Here is a 14,713-nt window from a genome sequence, read left to right as displayed (position 1 = left end):
CTTGATGCAATGTGGGTCATTCAGAGAAGGTTGTCAGGAATGATCCTGCACCTCCCTGCTGTTCCAGCACGGAGCTTTGCCTTCCAGGGCAAGGGATGTGCTAGGCTGGTCCTGAGTCCTGCTCCTGAACCTGGCTGACTCAACCCACTGCAGCCTTGGGGCTCCTGGGGTAGTGGCTGAGGTCAGGCAGTGCTGGGACACCATGCTGGGCACACAGGGAAAATACCTTGTGGCATCTATCTACCCACATTTTTTGGGTGGCAAAGACCCAGTGCCTGAGGCTACTGCTGGGTATCCCTGTGAGGCAAAACCCACCTGCCCTGCCAAGGGGCTGCTGGAGAGTAAAAAGGTTTTTAGTGGTGCAGTGAAGGCCTCCTAGGAAAAGGCAGGATTTCCTCCAGTGGAACTGAGTGGATTATGACAGAGAGCTAATCTGTATGGCTGTTTCATAGGTTTCCCCAGTGCCTGGACTCTGTGCTCAGCAACAGACACTCTGTGTGCTGAGAATAACTGATAAACACCACGTAGGAATGTGTGGAGGTCTGGAGCAAGCTCTGCCAGTCTCTTTGTATTTTAGTGTTATCTAACAAAATCTCTCCTCATTCCCACACCAGGTTAGTAGGAGGAACCAAATGTGCTGTCAAGAACCACTGCTTGGTGGAAACCACCCTTCACCTGGCAGTTTACATTCCTCATAAATCCCCACCTCCTTCCCTGACCTTACTCCAGGTGTTTACACAGGCAAATGGTGCTGGTGCCAAACCTAACTCCAAAGCCACTTTAGGTTTAGACAACTCTCAATCTCCTACTCATTTACTGCAGTCAAAATTCACAAGGGAAGGCAGAGTGCAGCTGCTCGTCCAGCCCAGGGATCACACCACAAGGGGCTTTGCTACTGCTGGTCCCCGTGCTCAGACCAATGGTGCTGTGCAGCAAAAATCACAAGCAAGCAATGTCCAGAGTATGTTATTACAAAGTGCAAGTGAAGATTTAAGTTCCTATCTGGATACCTGTTCTATTCAGCTTCAAGTTTTTATCCAAAGAATTTAAATGCTCACTGCCTCAGTTTTTCTGTTTGTAAATCCCTAACCTGCCTGTTTGCTACTCTGAGATTAAAACCACTGTGTGGATTAAAATCACTGTGTTTAATACAGTTCCTGTTCCAGAGGCTTCTGCTGCTTGTACACATTTGGAAAAATGAACTCTGAATGCATTCTGAGGAATATGGATATTCCCAACCAGCCCAGGGCTGGGGTAATGGCACTGCTGTGGTATACTGCCCTGCCTGGAAGCTGGGAAGAGTGTGGAAGTTTGTGCTTTGCCTATGGGAAGTTTGTGTGCAGTTACTGCTTCCTTAGTCCTTCTCTGTTTTACATGCAAACATGTAAATGAGTTCAACTCCACCCTAAAACCAGTACAGATCATAAATATGAAGTCAATAAGACCTGAAGCCCCAATAAGTACATTAAAGCTGGCAGCCTGTTTTAATTCGTTACTCCTACATCTTTAGCTTGCCTGACACAGCTGGGGAGCGCTGCCAGTGAATGCTGTATGAGCTCCTGTGTGTGAAGTTGGAGGGGAATGGACAGTGAGTTCCCCCCTGGCTGTGAGCCACAGCCTGGAATTTCCTGGCAGTTTTTCTTTGTGGTTCTGAGAGCAGCTTGCTGTCAGGGAGTGTTTCTTGTGTCCCTTCCCTACCCCATATGTTGTTTTCAGTCTCTATTGCAGCATTCTGGAGTATTTTGCTTTCCAAATGAGGTCCACAGGGTACACTAATAAGTTGAAACATCACAATATGCATCACTTAGACATTACTGTAAGCCTCTAGTTCCAGCCCACAAATGCTACCAACAGCGAATTCATTCCTCAGATGAACAAGTGTAATTTAAACTCAAAGCAGCAGTTGAAAATGTTTGACTAATAAAATGTCCTTCACTCAACTCCTCAGTTAAAGCCTGGCTTGTGCCAGCCTCTTGTCAGATGTAATCGCCCCAGGAAATCCTTTTCCAGTGTACACTTAGCAGTAGAACCTGAATCTGCTCTAATACATGCTTTACTCTCCATTTCCCAGTACTTCCCTAAGTTCTCCCGCTGTTCCCATCCCAAATGCCTCAGCCCATCCAGCAGCTTCCCCCCCATAAGGATCAGGTTTACCTGAGCAGCAGCGGAGTAGCAGTGCCTAAAATGGAGATTTCAATGGGATGTGACAGGGAGATTTTCCCTCTCATCTACATACTTCTGTAGTTGCCACCTTTGGGAAAACAGCCTATCTACCAGCAGAAGGCTTCCAAATATCTTGTCTCTCAATGTGTCCAAGTATTTCTTGCTGCTTTCACAGCTCCCAGGAAGTTTTAATTACTTTTGGTTTTTAAATAGAGGCAAAGCACCAGAATTCAGCAACTACACAGAAACAAGCTGTCACAAGGAAGTGGGTGTGAAGACCCTCTGAATAAAGTCAACCCAAAAAAAGCTGAGCTTTCTCTCTCCAAACTTTATTTCACGAAGCTCCTTGTTCTCCCCACATTTATAAAAACTCTTCTTGAAATCTGCTCTGCCTGTGCATCCTTGGCTGCCGTGACTCCTCTGGGGCATGATGGACATTTCCATCAGGGCAGGATGCTCGGTGTGGAGTAGGTGCCTTCTCTGTCATTTGGCAAAGTTCATCCCTCTCACCTGCTCCTTGGAAGAAAGCTGCAGGAGTCAGGCAGAAAAACGAGATCAGGGTTGGGGCAGTCCCAATACTGAGCAGAGCCCGTGGCCAGCACACAAACAGGCAGCACCTGGCTGGCCGTGCACCCTCCGCCTCCCGAAATGTCAGGGCTGTGCGGGAGCAGGCGCGCTGCTCTTTCTCCAGCGCTCACTCATCCCTGCGTACCCTTGCCCGTGCTGGTGTGAAGTCAGGGGCTTCCCAGCCTTTCCCTCAGTCACCTCCATCAGACCACTTTGTCCTTGGGTGGTATTTGCTTTTCTGAGTCAAGAATGTGCTGGAGAGATGCTCCCGTTCGTCTCTGGCTGCTCACTGATTTCCCATGCTGTGCTCTTGTTGTTCGCTTCTATGGCAAAAAGAAAAGCAGCTTTTGCTGGTGAGGTCCACAGTTGGTTGTGATAGGATCTTTTTTTCCCCTGTTTAAAATGTAAGGTCTTGCAAATTAAGAAGCTACAGCCTGTCTAGGTCTTATACCAGTCAGTCTCTGATTCATCAGAGAATCTCCTTGGTAACTAGCAGCTCCTCTCTGATGATTTGCTACTAAAAAGCTCTCCCAATTTAAAGATAAAACACAGTGAAAGCAGAAAGGGGAGCTACACTATATAGATACCTTATACAGAAACATATGCCTTGTGTGCATGCAGCTATACTGGATATTTTCTGATGTGTGTGGGAAGCAGCTTCTCTGTGAGACAGCATGGTATTACCCTATGGATGGCAAATGTGCCCCAATTGCCTCATCTGTGCTAGAAATCCTTTTTGCTGCTCCAGGGTCAGTAACCCCATCTGCAGGGTAAATAATACCCCAGGAGAAGATGAGGTTGGCATTTAATGAGGGGCTCAGCAGTTCATGCTTTAATAAGCCAGTTTTCTGGCCTTGCGTGGGACTGATCACCAAGTACAAAGATTCAGAGACAGGGTGACTTTCTGCAGGAGGTGTTCCTGGTGGGTTTGATGCTGCCTGGTTGCCCTCTGGCTCTGGTAATGAGCCCCTGCTGCCTGACCCCCTCTTCACAAACAGCAAAGTGCTGCCTGTGCTCTAGTGCCTGCTCAAGCTGCAGGGAAGGTGCTCACTGAAGACTTTTCTTTCCTAGGAACGAGTATTGCTGGAAAAGTTGATCCAAGGTGCGGCTAAGAACGCTCTGTGTTTGAAGTAGTGAGTGTTTGTGCTCAGCAAGTCAGTGCAAGTGAAGGATGCTGGAGGCCAGGGAGCTCTGTGGTGAGAGTTCCCTGGGGCTCCTGAGGGATGAGAGAATGGTTTGGGACTGGAGGTGAGTGTTCATATTGTGCACCAGACAGAAAGCTCCAACTCCCTGTGCCTGCTGTGCTTGTCCCAGTGGGACTGTCCTGCTCTGTGTGGGGCTTTCTGTGATGCCGAGCCCACCAGCATAGTGGAGGGGACATAAAATACTAAATGAGTGCAACTGAGCTGCTTCCAATGCTTTTTACCAGATAAATCAGGAATTAAAACCACTCCTAGATTCCTCTTTCCAAACCCTTCCAGCAGCCCTTGCCAGAAGTGAGCAGAGGGAGGGTGAAGAGCAAGGGAGGTTCACAAGGCAGACATGGGGCAACCCACAGCCCTCTCTATATTTCCTCACTTGCCTTATGTCCCACGGCACTAATTCCTCTGAATCATCACAACAAACAGCAACAAAGCACCAGATCCATGAGATGTTTTTCCATCCCTGCAAGAGGGTTTTGAGCTCACTGTGAAAGCTTGCCCAGCCCTGGGAAGCACTAGCAGCTGGAGGAAGGCTCTTCCAGGCAGCTCTGGCAGTAAGGAGATCATACTCCATGGATGTCAGCAATTTGGGACAAAATCTGTGTTCCCATAAGGTGGTGTGGTATCTCTAATATCTGGGGAGGCCTGATCCAGCCCTGTTTGATTCAGACCTGTGGTTTCAAGGTCTTTAATTTTAGCAGGAAAAAGCTTGAGTGCAAATGTGTTGCCCATACCAGCAAAGCTAAAAGTGCTCAGACCTTCATTTATCAAGGAGTATGGGTGACAATGGTTCTGAAAAGTGAGGGCTGATATATTCAAGCCCGTTGTTGATGCAGTTGAGCATGTCGGGTACACGACCTCATTGTGGTTAAGGGATGAGTTTCTAGATAATCCAAGTTGTGATAAGCAAGGCCTGACTTCCACCCAGTCAGGAAGGAAAGGGGAGATTGAAGCTTGTTCTTCCCTTTCCTGCTCTCCTGCTGCCGCTGTGGGTGCTGAGGCTTGGTGTGGGCAGGTGAGACCCCACTGTGTGGAGTCAGGTGCTGCTGTTTCAGGCTTGAAGGGAAATTACAAGGGGAAGCCTCTCCTCCACCTCTTTCCTGCCTTTGTGTTCTTCCTGAAACTTGAAAGCCTTTGCTGCTATAAGATCTCTGAGCCTGTGCCTCTTGATGGAAGGGAAGCAGATGGAGCCCCTGATGGGAGGGATGTCTGCAGGCATGTCCTGGCTGGCTTAATCTCCAGGATCCCTTCATGGAGGGAAGGATGGAGAGAGGTCAGGTCCAGCAGCACTGTCACCCAGTGCCATTCTGTCACCAGAAGCCACCAGGCTGGGAAAAACAGGATCATTTTGTTTTGCCTAGGGGTAGCAGGAGTTCATCTCCCCCAGGGGAGCATCAGAGCAGAGCCTGGGTGCCATGTGCCTCCACACAACTCTTCTGGAGCAGGAAATGCTCCCTCGAAGCCTGTCCTGACCTATGGGGGCAGCGAGCAGACCTGAAGATGGATTGTTTACCTTTGCTGAAACTCTGGAGTGGCCAGATCTCAATTTTTATGTTATACATTTTAATAGCAGTGTTGTGACTTGGACCATGTCATGGGGAGAAGTGGAAAAGCATCAAAAACCTGCTTGTTCCTCAATCCCCACCTGGTGTCTTCATCCTTCAATTGGTTCCCCTGCAGATGCCTGCAGATAGCATCTCCTCAGCTGGGCTATTGCCCAGCCTGTGTGGGTTTGGTTACAAATTCATATTTATAGATATAAAAACAGAGCTTATGTACAGTGCTTTGCTCTTCCTATCTCCTTTGCAACGTGTCTCTATTTTGGGAAGTGGAACAAAGGTGTCTGCAGCTATTTATAGCAGGGGAAGGTGCACAATGCCTTCAGCCTGGGTGGGCACAGGGCTGCCTGGCTGAGGGCGATGTGGGGTCCCTGCCATCAGAGATGGTGGGTTTTTTCTGCTTTTTTGTGTCTGTTCCCTTTTATTTCAATTGCTGGTCTAATGCTGAGTAAGATATGAACTTAAAGGACCGTTGATGGCAGTTAAAAAAAAAAGAAAATGTGCAAAGCCTTGGCAAGTATTTTTTATGAATTGAATCTCTTGAGATGAAAGCTTCATTACTGTGAAACAATGAACTTGCTACACTTTTAGTAGTACAAATGGGTTTCATTTGTATTAGGAAGATACAAGCTTATTATTTTTAGTTTGTTCCTGTAGTACCAGGAATGTTTAATGTGATAATCAATGTAATTGAGGAACTGAAAGCACAGAAGATCACAGCATTCTCAGGGGTGATAATGACTACAACTGCAGCATGGCCAAAAGGTCTGGGGCACGGGTACAGGTGTGGTTAAAACACACTCCTATCCCAAATGTGGATGATTGCTTGTTGTGCTGGGCTCTGTGGGAGCACAGTGCAGCCCTTGCCCCGTCCCCAGTTATGATGGGATGCACCCAGTCCTGAGCACCCAGCAAGAGGCTCAGAGCTGTGGGGTGCACCTGGGATGGCTCTTCTGGAAGGACACAGGGAGAGGAGTTTTTGCTTTTGCCCCAAAACCCAAGGATTTGGGAGAGAACCTGTCCCCTCCTGGGATCTAGGGGAGAAGGACATCTAGGAGAAAGCTTGACTGCAGAATTTGGCACCTTTTTTTGAGGTCGTTACTGAGTATTTGCAAAGCAGGATAGAGTCTCAATTTGGCTTTTTTTATTTTTCTCCCCAGAAATAGCGAAAGGCACACATTTGACACTAAAACCCGACCATTAAATTCCCAGCTCCTCTTCCTAAGTACAGGGCTGCTAAAGATTTTCAATTAAATGCTTCAGAGCCCTTAACACAGAGAAAACACAGCATTTCCTCTCCAGGCCACTGCTCGTAAACTGTGATGCTATTTTGTGAAACTTTCACCCCAGAAACTCAGCAGCAGGCACCCACCACACAATTTCAGCCCAAATTCCACGAAAAGCATAAGCAGCAAACTCATGGGAGGACCTACCAGCAACAGGTTGGTCACCTATAGCCCAGCACCATGGAGATCCTACTGCAGCTTTGGGGAGTTGCTGGTTGCCACGTACCAAACCCAACATCTCCTGAACCTCCAGACAATTTCCCTCCTCATTTCATTCCCTCCCTGATGCAGCTGGGGGGGGTTTTGTGATTTACTGTGTATGTTAGTCCACAGAAGAGGTGGAGGGGAGGAAGGCAGCTCCTTGTGTCTGCCCTGGCACCTGCCCCTGGGGCAAGGAGGTTGTGTGGGGCAGCTGCTGTGGGCTGCTGGACATCAGCCTGCGTGGTGATGGGTGAGGAGAAAGGCACAGAACCCAGGGCAGACTGAATACATTTTAGATGCAGCCTCTGAAGCTTCTAAATTCAGAGCAAGTCTGAATGAAACAACAGCTTGCAAAGGTGCAACCAGGTTTGTTTTCAGCCTTCTCCATTTTAATTTGTTTCACTTTGAGGAGGGAAATTTTCTGTGTTAGAAGAGTTGCCTTGTCCTACTGGTCTCTAATAAATCACGGCTGTAGACACCAAAAGGCATTAGGTGCCCTCTGGAAATGATGCTGGAGCTCTTTTCCCATGCCAGGACAGGCTCCCAGCATTGGAGCTGGTGCCCAGCATTGCCCCACAGTGCAGGGCCTCCTCCCTCTGCCAGTCTTGAACAGATAGCTGCAGAGAAACCAGGTTTGTCCATTAAATGATCTCACTTTAGCACTTGCTATGAGTTAGATTGAAGCCTACTGCAATCAGAGTGTACTTTGAGAGAAATGACTGAAGGCAGAGCCGAAAGTGCAGCCGTGGTGATGCATGAGCTGTGGTGTTCATGCTCATAATGCAATTACTTACATTACAAAGCAATTATCAGAGTTTAAAATTCCAATAGCATTTAGAAAGGCATATATGCCTGAGGGTTTCCATTTGCAGAGATGTTTCTTTTATTGTACCTGCTTGCCTAGGAACTTCACCATTTTAAACACATCAAAGTGTTTTAGAAATCTATTTGTGATCTTTGTTGAAAAACAAAGGCAACCCTGCCAGGTCCACACAGAATACTTGCTCCATTGCAAGCTGCTCCTGAGGCCCAGTTTAGGTTTTGTGAGGTTTAATGAGGTAAAACCCCCTGCACAGTGCTTCCTGCTCCCTTTTGTAAATTTTGGCAGCACATCCTTCAGCTGGGGCAGTGTGCTTCAGTGCTCTCTCTATCACTGCAGTGCCATCAGCTTTTCCCTATCTGTCCAACTCCTCCAGGAGCAGCAGTCACTCTTGCAGTAAATTTTTGCCTGGAATAGCACATCATTCTTGTGGCCTGCTCCCGGTGCTCTGCAGACAGGCTGAGGGGGTGGGAAGGGCAAACCTTCTCCATCAGATGCTGAAGATGAAGTTTCTTGCTGATAATTTGAGGTGGTGCTGTGTTGGCTAACAGGGCTCTGGGCAGCTACAGTCCAGCCCAGAAGGGCCAGATTTGAACTGGGACCTACTGGAGGAGGAAATTTAGACAACATTGCTTAACAAGGGACTCTGCAGAGAGGAAGGAGTTCAAACCTGACAACTGTACACCTCCCAATGGTGCTACAGTTCCCTCAAAGAGCATCAACAGACTAATTGTTCATCACCGTTTATCACATGCAAAATGCACGTGAAATTGCATAACTTCCATGGTAACCATGATCATCACCTTCCCATGTGGGGACTGGAGTGTCAGGATGTTGTATACTTGAGAGTACCACACGTACCTGTGTCCTTGCATAAAGCACACACTCTTCTGGCAGCCAGCCTTTTGTTTATGGGCTTCCACTGCTTGGCTTGTGAGCATTTGCAAAGCCTTGATTACACATCAATACCCTTGCACTAGACACATGCTTCTGTAATGTCTTTAAGGTTATGTGGAATTCTATTTGAAATCCCTTTCATAAAAAAATAACACAAACCACTTGCTGCTAAATCTGGCTGTCAGCAAGCAAATGCCAGGAACCAAAATGACTATTATTATTACTGTTATTTGCACCATTCCAAAATCCATTAATTTGCTTGTTGCAATGTTAGGTAATGAACACTTCTGCAACAAGGTCACACCTCCATTTTATATCAAATAACTGTCTTTACTCATGTTTGATATATGAAGCATATTTCTTGCTTAGGGCATAATGTTTTATTAACATTATTTTCCTTTGTTCTTTCTTACAGATTGTCTATTATGACTCTAAAGATTGCCTGCATGACATCGTTTTTAAATTCAATGCATAATTACATAAAATAGAAATTCATTTGATGCTACATTAATAAATCTCTCATAATTTTCTTTGAACGGGGGGACACGCTGCTATTATTTACCAGAAAACATGGATTTAGTTAAGCTTCATGGAATTTTGCAGTCACTGACACACGTATTGGATATGGGCAGAGCAATGACAGAAGTAATGTGAAGGCAAACAGTTCAGTTCAAGCCAAAAAGACTGATGGAAATAGTAAAAATAGTAGAGATGTGAAATGAAGAAGTACTGAAATAAATATCTGAGATGGGAACTTGCAGGGAAGGTTCACTGCAGCTGCTGAAAGGTTCACTGTGCCTGGCTGAATGTCAGCCTGGGTTAATTTGCAAGGTGACAGATGTCTTGGGAGCGGGCAAATGCTGAAGAAAAGAGCTGGTGTCCCTGAGCCAGATCTGCTCATGGAGCTGAGCCACTCGGGTGTCCTTGGAGCATCAGTGACTTACTGCAGCTGTGGCTTTGGCTGTTGTCTTTAAGGATGATTGTGCAACCCTACACCTTGGCAAAAAAAAGTGTCACCCCCCTCCTGGCAGCTGAAAACCAAAGTTTTGACTGACTGACCCTATCCTGCTTGATCTGCTTCACCCACTTCAGCTGATCTTGTCTCACCTCTGACTCTTTGAGCTCAATTTCCCCCAGATTGTCTGTAACCACCCCTTGCTGGGCTTCTTGGTGCTGTCAGCCACCATGCCCAGGTGTCTCTGGTTCCCCCGGCTCCTCCTTCACCGGGGCTGCTCCTAAATACCTCCCAGGCTACCTTGAGTTGTAATTTCACTGTCGTCTTTCTGTGGCTGAAGGAGTCTTAAGGGTGTCCCCAAACATTGTAGTATCCACCTTGCAAGGACAGAGCAGAAAAGGGGTCCCCACATCCTAAACCTCGAATTTGCAGGAGGTAAGTACTGCTGTTACTGTTTTGTAGATAGAAAACCTACTGGATGGCAGATATTAAGTGTTTGGCTCAAGGTCACAGTGAATATCTTTGAAGTCACTTGATAAACACTTTGTTCTCAGCAAAGGGTGTGCTTTGGGCTGTGATCTTATCCTGTAACAAAAGCTGAGATATGTTCCTCCTCGTTATTCTAGTCTGGTGGTGTATGTTGCTCACAGTTAATAATAAGTGGAAGGTCATTAATTGTGCCTTCTGATATATGTTTTTAATTTCTTTATTCATAATGAGCTCATTGCTGCAGCAGCAGGAGTGAAATATGTGATACTACTGGAATTTCTTTGCAGTTCAGCATTAATTAATGTCCACTTTTTGCACAACATTAATAATAACGTGCCTAATATTTCAGAGGAATGTGGAAAATTCTTTTCTAGCTGGCAAGAACTGAGATTTGCATTTCAGCCTTTTGTTTAAAAATGCCTCTGAAGGGCTTTGAAGTATTAAAGTGAAGTTGGATGTAGCACCCATGTCCAACCTGGCACCATGTAATTGGAATTCCAGTCCATCTACTCCCCTTGTCCCTTCACATTTGCCAGCTGGTGCAGGGAAGGACACTTCATTTCCACAGAGGGCCACGATGAACTTTTTGTTAGGAGAACAGGTCTGTCAGCCCTTGTTCCAGCAGAGTTTTGGTTAAGTGCACTGTGGCTCTTGCTACCTCTGACATCATTTGTGTCCCCTTGCGTGGGATGGGCTCCTGGGTCTGTATGGCGATGTTCCTCACCTGTCGGTTGCAATAACAACATGCTGCAGGTTTTGCTGGTTTTTGTCCCTCTTGAGAATTAGACATGCCATTTAGCAAGACTGGCCATCCAGGGACAAAAATACGCCACTAAAATGAAGTCACTGTTTGCCTATACTGTGAGATCTGTATTAATGCTATTACAAGGTTAAACCCCTTTTTTCACAGGTTAAAGATGGTGGATTTGCCGGCCTGAAATGTTGATTTTTCAGCATACCTTGCTGCTGTGATATGAATGTTTGTCTCCTCACCCCTGTCCAGGGGGAAGGAGGGGCTGGGTTTTGAGAAATCCTGACTTGTGTCTTTTGGCAGAGACTGTGGAACAGTCAGACTGATGGTTCGTGGCTTACAAATGTAGCATGTCTCTCTGCATTTAGTGATGTCCTTAGTTCAGCAGCAGGACTAGGTAGATTTTAGGCCCTCAGCACCACAGTGAATGTCTCTGCTGTGAGAATTAAAGGAGTGACTTGCTGCCAGAAGGCAAAGGGTGTTGTGCTTCCTGTTCCTGACCCTTTAAAGCGTGATGTGACCTTTTGAGTAGACAGAGAGACGAGAAATTCATAAATGCACACAGATTTAAACAAGAGGTGCTGCTTCCTTTTCTGAGAGCCCTGTCAGGCTGTGTGGGAGTGGGATGATGTTGCATGGCACACTTGGGAGTTTCTGTGTGACCTTGCTGCTAAAAGCTTCATCTTGTGGCACCAGGGGATAACACTGAAACTGTGCACGGACTCTAAATTTTTGCTGTACTTAGGATGCTGAATGAGCAGCTGTGGAAACTGCTGCTTCACTCTGCATGCTTGGGATGGCATTCCCAAAAGCTCTTGCCATGGCCCAGGTTGGAAACACCCTTGTCTAAGGGCAGCCTGGGGATGGAACAGCCTCGTGGTATGGGGGGGTGTGTTAGAGGTGTGTCACCTTGTCCCCGTGGCCATCGCTGACACCTTGCTGTATGTATCATGTCTGAGCTTGAGAAGCAGCTTTGCTGCCTGGACAGATGCAGCTGGGAAATCCTGTACCCCAGCAAGAGTCACTTCTTTATTGTTTCTTTTTCAATCCTGCTTTGCTGCAGGTTGGAGCTCACCCAGTGCCTGTGCAAAGCAGCAAACACAAAGCCAAATCCTGGATAGGCTGGAGGTTGGGAATGGGGAGACACTCTGAGGTCTCCATGAACAGGGGATGTACCAGGGGCTGTGTTTGGCTGCTTTGCCCCACGAGGACAGCTGTGGCAAACTGCTCCTTTTTTGCCCTTGCACTGTCACATTGGAAAGAAAATGGGAGGTGACCATTACTGCAGTTCCCCATCCTTGCTCACCAGGGTTTGGCAGGGAGATGGCACTTGTCATAGCCAAGCCTGCCATCTCCTGACCCAACAGCTCAGAGGGGGGGGTGTTGGATCCTGCTCCATCTTGCTTCACTGACTTGCCATTAGGAAAGTTTCTTGGTTTTGGTTTTGTGTCTAATTTGGAACACGTGTAGATTTTGGTCAAGAAAAATGAGCAGTGAAGAACACTAATTACTGCACCCTCAGGGTAACGGCCTCAGTGTCCCCATGCTGCATTTGACTTTGGGATTAAGTTGGGGGCTAAATACAAATTCCAGCGGTAGCACAGGCTTTTCAGTAATTTACCATCTCACTTACAAATGTGCTTTGCAGAAAAATAACTACTTTGAACCTTTCTCTTTGCCACACACACTGACAAATATAGCCCTGAATTAGTATAATGCTGTCTTTCCAAAGCTCCCCTTCACATCTGCCTGTGCTGAATTCATGCACAGAAGTTTTGACGAAGAAATGAATTGCTAAAATTCCTAATGAATGTGGTTATCAGAGAGGTCTTTCTAATAAAGATAATATACGTCAGCAGAGCTGGCAGGTTTTTACTGGGGCACTTCTTCATTGAGTCCAGAGTAGATGCTCTGTGATAAATCTTCTTAGTGCTGTCACTCTTGGTCCTAATAGTGTGAATAGCCATTTAGCTTGCAAAACAGCAGAGCCATTCAGTGGCTCTGGGTTTTGGCAACATGCTCAAGTGTTCTCCAGCCTTTCCGGTCTTTTGCCAATCTCTTCTATCTAATTCACCAACTCTTTTATAATGCAAGAGTTCCTCCTGCAATGTATCTTTTAACCTCTGATGTTCAGACTTTTGCCTGCTCCCACTGCAGGGCATGAGCCCCACTGCAGTCACCTGGCTGCATTACCAGAGACTGAGGTAACACTTTGTTCTTAGAACACCTGTATGACTTGTTTTATATTTTTCCCTTTCAAAAGCTTTTCAGCTGGACTTCCTCTCTCGCTTTCATAGACAGTTCTTGCTCCGGACTGAACTGGAGGAAGAGATAAACCAAATTCTGTGGGGTTTTTGTGCAGAGTACAACTGGTTCATTCATTACACAGGATGCTGCTGCTTGTTGAGCCACCCCCAACCAGCTGGGTATTTCTTGAGTATCGAAGTCTGTCTCATGGAGACACCCACAGCCTGAGGCTATGAGTCCACAGCTTCAATGTTTGCTTGCTATCATGATGACAAATGCCTTGTTTCCCTGGCTGGGCTTGAAGCTGTCTCTGTGTAACCCTGGGTGCACACCCTGCAAACAGGGACAACCAGGAATTTAGGAACAACCTGTGCCTGGTACCTGGGACTAGCACTTGTGCTCCTTCCTTGCCACGTACTCTGCTGGACCACTGGATCTCAGTCCCTTTTTGTCAGCTGCACTCTGGCAAGTGGTGGAAGGGTTTTTTATATTTCTTCTTTTAGAGTATCTGTTGCCGATCTTGTGGGTCAAAAAGCTCAAGTGTTTGCAGCAGAGACAGTATCTTACTGAATTGTTTTGCATCAGTGGCGGTCCCAGCAAAAACAAAAAAGAAAAGAATAAATGCAAGAGAGTTTAGTGAGACCATCACCAGCTTTGCCTAATACCAACCTTGCAAGAAGTCCTTGGATGATGTGAACTGGCTGTTCTTGCTAGCAGAGAAAATAAAGTTGCAGCAGTTTATGCCAGCTGAACACCTGGTCATTACATCTCATGTTGTAAAAGCTGCTGTGGAACCACAGGATAAAATGGCTATTCATCTTTGATCCCTTAGCAATGTGAGAGTCTGTAGTAATCTCTAAGATTAGGGTAATAGAGAGCTCAGATTTTAAATAGAGCCTGCTAAACCGTGTTTACACAATGCTTCAGTTCAAAGAGGGAACCGCTGCACGTGCAGTGTAGGGTGCACAGGGATCTCCCCTCCTCCCTGCCTCTGCTGGGCTTTTAAATGTGTGTGTGTGGTGCCTTGAAAGTCTGACTTTGCAGTGTTTGGGTGCCCTGAGCTGAAGGCCAGCACTGCTGGCCCCAGCACCCAGTATTTCCAGGGGAGAAAGTGTAGCTGAGGAGGTGGTACCATGTATTTACAGAATTTCCCATTCTTTGGGAGCAGACATGGAGCCAGGTTGCATTTGAGAGATGATGTAAAACTGACTTAGAGGAATATACTCTCCTGCAGGACTGCAGTCAGAGGCTTTGCTGTTGCTCATTTCCAGGTGACTTTAATTACACTCCTATGCAGGGGAGGGTATAAAACATGATGGCACAAATAAACAAAACCATCCAGCTAACAGGAGGCACAGTTGCAGGTTCTTAGCTTCTAATCCAACATATGCTTCAGCCATTGTTTCTCTGATCCCTGTGTATTAATATGTGTCTTAGAAAAAGCAATTAATGAGAAGGTTTTCAGATGCCAAAGCAGAAAGTTACTGAGACCAGGAACCAGCTCATTTTTGGCTTTCTTGGGCCAAGCCTGGGATTGCTCCCTAGGCTTCAGTGGAGTGATAATGGGTTTGCCCTG

The 14,713-nt window shown here is 46.6% G+C and overlaps 1 protein-coding gene across 8 annotated transcripts in view; it reads right to left on the bottom strand.

The window, feature by feature from the left end:
- Positions 1-14,713, bottom strand: part of LOC104688023 (calcium-activated potassium channel subunit beta-2) — a 142,665-nt gene that overhangs the window by 48,899 nt on the left and 79,053 nt on the right. The window contains exon 2 of one of the 8 annotated variants that reach the window (XM_019284697.3): positions 2,155-3,053. The exons of 5 other annotated variants lie outside the window; for them this stretch is intronic. In XM_019284697.3, coding sequence (XP_019140242.1) covers positions 2,155-2,228 — 74 coding nt within the window. In that variant the 5' untranslated portion in view covers positions 2,229-3,053. Of the gene's footprint in view, positions 1-2,154; positions 3,191-14,713 lie in introns of those variants that run through there. 2 more of the 8 variants (XM_010397351.4, XM_010397349.4) reach the window with 2 other exon arrangements.

Source organism: Corvus cornix, chromosome 9 (assembly GCF_000738735.6).
Source record: "Corvus cornix cornix isolate S_Up_H32 chromosome 9, ASM73873v5, whole genome shotgun sequence".
Lineage (NCBI taxonomy): Eukaryota > Metazoa > Chordata > Aves > Passeriformes > Corvidae > Corvus > Corvus cornix.
This window is presented reverse-complemented; position numbering and strand designations above follow the sequence as displayed.